This window comes from Haemaphysalis longicornis, unplaced genomic scaffold (assembly GCF_048455015.1).
Source record: "Haemaphysalis longicornis isolate Haplotype H1 unplaced genomic scaffold, Haemaphysalis longicornis Haplotype H1 scaffold_7, whole genome shotgun sequence".
In the NCBI taxonomy this organism is placed as follows: Eukaryota; Metazoa; Arthropoda; class Arachnida; order Ixodida; family Ixodidae; genus Haemaphysalis; species Haemaphysalis longicornis.
Genome location: NW_027526422.1, coordinates 133,624,789 through 133,631,752, shown reverse-complemented (window position 1 = coordinate 133,631,752; position 6,964 = coordinate 133,624,789). Strand labels below are relative to the sequence as shown.

Genomic DNA, 6,964 nt, shown 5'->3' with positions numbered 1-6,964 from the left:
TTATTTGCCCACTTCCCGTATGAGCCTGACCAAGGCTTACAGTATTGATAAATAAAAAATAAAAATAAAAATAAAAATAATAACTTTGATGTAATTCGTAGATGCTCTTACAGCCCATTTTTTCTTTCACCAGCCTTAGGTTTTTGTTGACCGAGAAGAAACACGTCTACGTCCATGTGACTACTTCAGAGCAATCAGATCATCATCATCATCAGCAGCAGCAGCAGCAGCTGCAGAAGCAGCAGCCTGTCTACTCCCAATACAGCGCAAGGGCCTCTCCCATAGATCTGCAGTTATCCCGGTGTTGTTCTAATTGCAATCAATTTATCTCCTCAAACATCTTGATCTCATCTGCCCATCTAATGTTCTGTCCCCCCTCCCACGCTTGCCTTCTCTAGGGATCCAGTCTATTGCCCTTAATGACCAACGGTTATCTGTCTTCGCATTACATGCCCTGCCCACACGCATTTCTTCTTAATTTCTACCAGTATGTCCTTAACACACGTTGGTTCCCTGGCCAACTCCGAACTCCGATCTCTTCTTCTCCCTTAATGTTACACCTGTCATCTTCCGTTCCATTGCCCGCTGAGTCGTTCTCAGTTTAAGTTGAACCCTCTTAGTGAGCATCCAAGTTTCTGCCCCGTAGGTGAGTACCAGTAAGATGTACCTGTCGTACACTTTCTTCGTCAGGGACAATGGTAGGCTGCCATTCATTTTAGGAGAATACCTGCCGAATGCACGCTACCCCTGAATTATACTTCTAATTATTTATGTCTCATGGTTTGAATCCTGGGTTACTACTTGTCCTAATAAAATATATTCGGTTGCCAATTCCACTGCCTCGCCCCTTTCTCAAATCGCTGTGCTCGCCCACCTATCTCAAATAGCCGTGCTCGCCCGAGGCTATTGAGTAATAATTTAGTTTTCCGCATATTAATTTTCAGGCCTACGAGTTTACTCGGCTTGTCCAGGGCTGTAATCACGCTTCGCAATTTGTCCCCCGAGTTACTTAGCAAGACAACGTGATCAGCAGATGTGAGGGGACTTATGTATTTCCCATTGTCTTCTACGCCCCCCAAACCCCTGTTCCCAATCTTATGTTCTGAATGACTCTTGCAAACCTGCTCTGAATAACATTAGAGAGAGAGAGGAGAGAGAAAGAGAGAATAAACTTTATTACGAGCATAGTAATGTGGTGTGATGCCCTCTGTCTGACTCCATTTGAGACCACTCGTACCAGTGCTACCACGGCTTTTTCCACGAGCCTAAGCTGGGAATCAAGACCGAATGTGGACAGCTTCTGCCACTGCTCTTGGGTAGGGTGCGCAATTCTTCTAATAGTACGGTTGGCTGAACACAACCATACCATGTAGTACAGGGTGCCCGGGGCAGCGCAAAATTTGCACAGCGGGAAGTACTGCGTTGGATGAAGCAAGGAAAGTTTGGTCGGATGAGGAAATGTACTATTTAGAGGAGCCTGAGATCGTGGTCCTGCCCCTTGGTTTGCGATTAGTGGGCGGGAGGATAGATCATTCTTCGGTACTTTTAGTACTCCGTTAGCTCTTGATACGTAACCAAAAGATACGCAGCCTCTAACCACTACCCTAGTATCCCATGTCTGGATATATCTCGGGCGATGTCGTGGGCGGTCGTGTTGTATTAGAGGGTTGAGAGGGCGGGTGTTCAAACCATCTTCGCTGTTAAGTTTGTAGCACTTTAGGCGGTCGCCTTGTCGTCCTAGCTCGCTCGTTCGACCCAAGTATATAGACAACAAAGCCGGCGTCACGGGGTAATGCTGTTGTTTGTGGCGTACCCCACAGGCTTCAAAAGCCAAGCGGTTTATATAGTCATAAGTGTTTGAAACTCGTGAAACGCTGGCGCTTGTCATACATCTTCCCGTTGTTTAGCGCAAAGAAAACTATAGGTACATTTGAGGAAAAATATACTTAGTTAAACGGCAGCACCAGCGTTCCGTTAGTTAAGTACGCCCGTTGGGTTGGTTTTTACGATAGCAAACGCAAAATGTGGCAGTGCAACGCCGGCGTATTCTGCGAGAAAAGCACAAAAAGAACACAACTCCCGCTGGCGCAGTTTCAGGCAGGGGCGCGAAAGCACGGCGAAGGCGGGGAATTGGAATTGCATTTGGTGGTAATAGTGAGCGGAGGATGGCGCTAATGCCCGTTATGGTGAATCACTGCTCTGAACGTCCGACAGCTTTCATATTGAGTGGAACGGCTTTATTATTTCGAGTACAGTTTGCCCGCCATCCTTCGAGGGGTCTACTGTTATCTGATACTCACCAGGTGCTTTGACCACTTAAATTTTTTTTGAAGCCTCCTTTACTTCTTTCGTCGTTACTGGTGTGATGTAAACCTCCACTGAACTACTTCCTCATTGGGTATTATCGTGGACGTCGCAGCTACTGTGCAGATTCCTGTAGAGTTCCGGGACTACTCTACCTATTTCTTCTTTTTTGTGATGAAATTGCGTTGCTTGTCTTTAGTTGTATACATTTGATTTTTCTCCATGCCTAGACACCTCTTCACTGATTTCAGGCTGACTGCGTTCTTTACAGAATGATCAATCCACTCTATATTATACTTCCGTATGTCAGCTGTCTTACGCTAATTAGCTTCGAAAGCTCCGCTACTTCTATTCTGGGAGCTGCGGTGGAGAATATTATGCTTTGCCGTTTCCAAATTAGCAGTGTCCTCCCTAGTGATCGTACGTGCTACTTGCACTGCACACTCCGTAATAATGTGGGTAACATTGACGCTCGCTTCTTGTGTCGTAAACTCTGCTTCCTCGGTTTGAGCTGAATATCGGTTCTGCAGTGCGAGCCCAAATTTTTAACATATCGTTTTATTGCTAGCTCTTTGATCTGCTTCTTTCGTACTCGCTTGTTACGGCCCCCTCTCAAATGTAGGCCAATTGGAAATCTTACCACATGCTGGTCACTTCACCTCACCTTTCCGAGAACTTCCCCATTCTGCACGATGCCAGGGTTTTCGCATAGCATGATGTGCGTGTCATTTTTATGCTCCGAAGTGAGCTCCTCCACGTACACTTGCGGGTCTCCAGTTTGCGGAAGAAGGTATTCATGATGGGTAGATTATTCTGTTGTGCGAACTCCCTATAGCCCAGACGATAGTTCCCAACTACCTTGTCTCCGTCTGCATCTTCCTTACTTTAGCATTGAAGTGTCCCATAACTATGGTGTACTGTGTTGTTACTTGAGCCATTACCAATTCGACATCATCGCAAAAGCGTTAAACTGGCTGGTCGTCATGGCTAGATGAGGCACGTAGCCTTGTACTATCTTAAATTGGTACTTCTTGTTAAGATTAATTACAAGACCGGCTACCCTTCCGTTATTGCTATAGTGTTGGTCTATGTTGCAGTGTTCGCGTGCCGACAGTGTCGCAAACAAATGCGGCAAGAGCTCTCATGCGCGTTAGCCGAGTGGCAGCGCCACACGCTCGCTTTGCGCCGGGTCTCAGCGGGCCTCGGAGAGGCTGAGAACGAAAGCGCACGCCTTTCTCGAGTGGTGGAAAGTAGAGCAGTTTTCTCCGCCCGCTCGAGACACGTCTCGTAAGAAGGCCGATGTCCTCTCGACCGGTCGCAGTCGCTTTCAGAGAGCGGGGGCACCTAAAATACAGTACAAACAGGGGAAAGCTCAGGGCAATGACGAGAGCTCAAATCGCAGCTCTCAGCGCAAGAAGTGGCTTGTAGACGCCTGGCTTTCTCAAATTCATTGTTTTTCGTGATGTAGCTTTCGCCATTTACGATTACATTTATTTTTGTGTGGGGCATTTCGAATCACGCGAAATGTCACCTTTCTTGTTTGTATGCCTGGATAAAGTACTGCTGGGCTAAAATATAACTAGTGCAGTTAGTTATTAGCGTATTTTATCGCCACTAAAAGCCTGGTAGAGCTTCAGTGTGGGTTTGTCTTCGCACTTACCGGCGACGTGGTTGTGTCTTCCTGTGTTTGGTTGCTTGCCTGACCAAGCCAAAGACGTTCTTGGCAAGCCACCAAAGCTCCAGCTCGGTGTCGCACAGCCCAGGCGCCGAGTCGAGCATCTGGCGAGCATTTCTCTCCGGAAGCATCCCTCTGGACAACAGTTGAAGACCGTTATCCACCGGGATCTCGGATCCCAGAGGAGAAGCTGTTACGATTGAGCCCGCCGTCGGGCTTTCTTTAAATACTCCTCCGCTGTGCAGCAAGGCCACTACGCGCGCCTTTCATAGAAGCCTCACCGTGTCGGTGACTCATACTTTCACGTCGAGACGCACCCCCAGGACACGAGAGCCCCGTGTTCGCAGCGGAGTCCTGCTCTCTGCCTTCTCTCGGGCTGAGCAGGCGCCGCTGCTACGGACTGCTCTCGAACACTGCAAAGAGTTTTGAGTGTGTCAGTAACGTTTGTGGCGTGTGCACAATCTAGAGGGAACGCTTGTTTTGACCGTTTACGCTTTTGGGTATAAGTACGACCCCTGCAAGCGCTATAAGCCATTCCTGTTTGAGAAGTGAATCATTGCTGTCACTCTGCTCGAGTCCTGTACTGTTACCTCACCCGTCGGGGCGTTGTTCTTTGGATTCGGCTAACCTCTCGCTATGAAGTAAACAGTTACGTTAGCCTATGGCTTCTGGACTTCTTCACGGCTGCAACATCGGCTGGCCGCTCTCCTCAAACCACGCTACCACACGTATGTCGGAGGCGACGGAGGTCGGCTCGGGTGCACCCTTCCGGTCGCAACACTGCATGTGTGCTGAATGTGTGCTGCCGCTATTGACCACAACCTAATCCGACGACCACCTAAATGCCGCATTTTGTACGAAGGCATAAAACTATACTGTCGCAAAGTGAAACGGAAGCAATTTTCTTGATAATGGTTGCATTCCGAAAACAATTATTCCGAACATTTATGCAGTACAGAGGCGGCGAACAAGCAGTCAAGTAAATGATGGACACAGGGGAACGTCGCGGATTCGATTGGAGTGGCATTTGCTTTCCCTGGGTTTATCTGATGTAATCGTCTTTCTCAAAAAGTCGGAATACCTCGGCAGCACGTCGATGAGACAAGAACAGTTTACGGAGAGGAATTAAAAGGTACATTTTTCCCAATAACCCTGGTATTGCAACATCCTAAAAAAGAATTGGTGCACTTTGCATATCTAAAACGCCGCCGCTTACACGCCCTGGTAAATCTCCCCCCCCCCCACAATCTGTGGCTACGAACCATTTCATTAAGGATAAGAAGAAGATATGAGCAAGCCAATGAAGAGCTTGCTTAATTCCTGAGTCCTTTATGGCGTGCTTAAGAGTTATCCTACACAAGAATTCAGAAAGGGCTGCTATTGGTGACAAGAGGACTCACCTTCTCTTTATGTTTATTTGGGCTGTTCTTGAAGCCCTGCTGCATATGTTTAATGGTTTTCTGCCCGAACTCCATCTCAGAATTTTTTAAAGTCAATTTTATTAAAGTTTTTATAGCAATGCCGCATCAACTTGAGTGTATCAATTCAATATCTGCGAAATCCAAACTTATCAACCTAATGTTGCTAAAATTCACCACATAATGTTTATTTGCTTGGGGCCGTCAACTTCCCCTACCCGACAAGTAAAACATATCTAATATTAGATTTGACATAGTTGCAGTTAGGTTCGGTAACAAAGTTCCGCTTTTTTCTCAAATTCGCTGTAGGTGTGTTTGCTCATTTACAAAAAAACGCATCACGTGTGAATGTCTCTTTGAGAGCATCGAATCACTGATCAGTATGCTGATGTTTGAGTACACTAACCTATGTGCGCGGGCTCACGTTCTTCCTAGCCATGGCTTCCCAACGTATCCTACATGTTCCGCCTACGCCAATGTCCGTCGAAGGCCGAGGAATGTCCATATTTGCTTGTTGGAAAAAGAGCTCATGTGTTGTTTTGAATTGATGAAAATATAATGATTTCTTTTCGAGACGAATTTATCTTATGGAAAATTCATCCCAGTATTAGAATAGCTTGGCAATGCAGCTGAACCACAGAAACATTGAAATTTAAAGAAGGTATGTGAACTGGTAAGCTAAATACACTTTGCAAACTTTGGAAAGGCATCCAGAGCCACTGCAAACAGCGCAGAGTACTAGCGAGTTCTGCAACAAGTTATTTGTCTTTATATGTTTAAAAATCCGGGCACTATATATTTATGCCTGCTTACAAGTACTGGCAAACGTTCGCGCTGTAATAAATGCGAGAGAAGCAATTTTTCGTGATTCGTGTACGTTTGTGCTTACGTGGCTTAAATTTGGTTTGGGCGCCAGGAGGGCAAAAAACGCAAAATAAAACTAAGCTGAAATATTTTATTTGTTTAATAACGAAAACGTCCGAAAAGAATGGTTCTTATAGATCAACAAAACCACTGGAAACAGCGCTTCAGCCAGATGCGAAGTCTTTAAAGTATTCCACAGTCTTTAGAATGTAAAGGAGGTCTTCGGGTCTCACGTTCTTCCAGCAGCGCTGAAATGAGAAGAGAATGTACAGTTTTCAAAAACTAGGTTTTATCAAATAACAACGTACAATATTCGTTCATCGCGATTTGTTTCCTGTGCACGCGTTTTCTTTGCCAACACAACGCGATGTATGTGACCATAGCCATAGGTAAATTTACAAAGGCAATTTAGAGAAGTTACAATAAGGAAAGCCTCCTTTATATACGTTCAAACACATACTGTGGGGAGCGCGATGAAATGATCTACAAAAATCGAAACTTTTTTCCTAGGCTGCACAGCATTCATAAGAGAAGAAGGACATGAAAAAGAGGTTCTCAAGCACATGTAGTTAAGGTATATCACATACACGCTTGAAAATAAGTTACCGCTGCCCCATTAAAACTTAATCTGCGAAAATAACAACACAACATACCAAGAAAATTTCTACAGACTGGTATTAAAATTCCATGCTCAGAGAATTTA

At 45.6% G+C, this 6,964-nt stretch overlaps 1 protein-coding gene across 1 annotated transcript in view; it reads right to left on the bottom strand.

Annotated features, from left to right (window-relative positions):
• Window positions 1-6,346: 6,346 nt before the first annotated feature.
• Window positions 6,347-6,964, bottom strand: part of LOC144145161 (uncharacterized) — a 36,672-nt gene continuing 36,054 nt past the window's right edge. Inside the window, exon 6 of the mRNA XM_077676666.1 lies at window positions 6,347-6,509. Within this exon, the coding sequence (XP_077532792.1) occupies window positions 6,426-6,509 (84 nt within the window). The 3' untranslated portion in view covers window positions 6,347-6,425. The remainder of the gene's footprint in view (window positions 6,510-6,964) is intronic.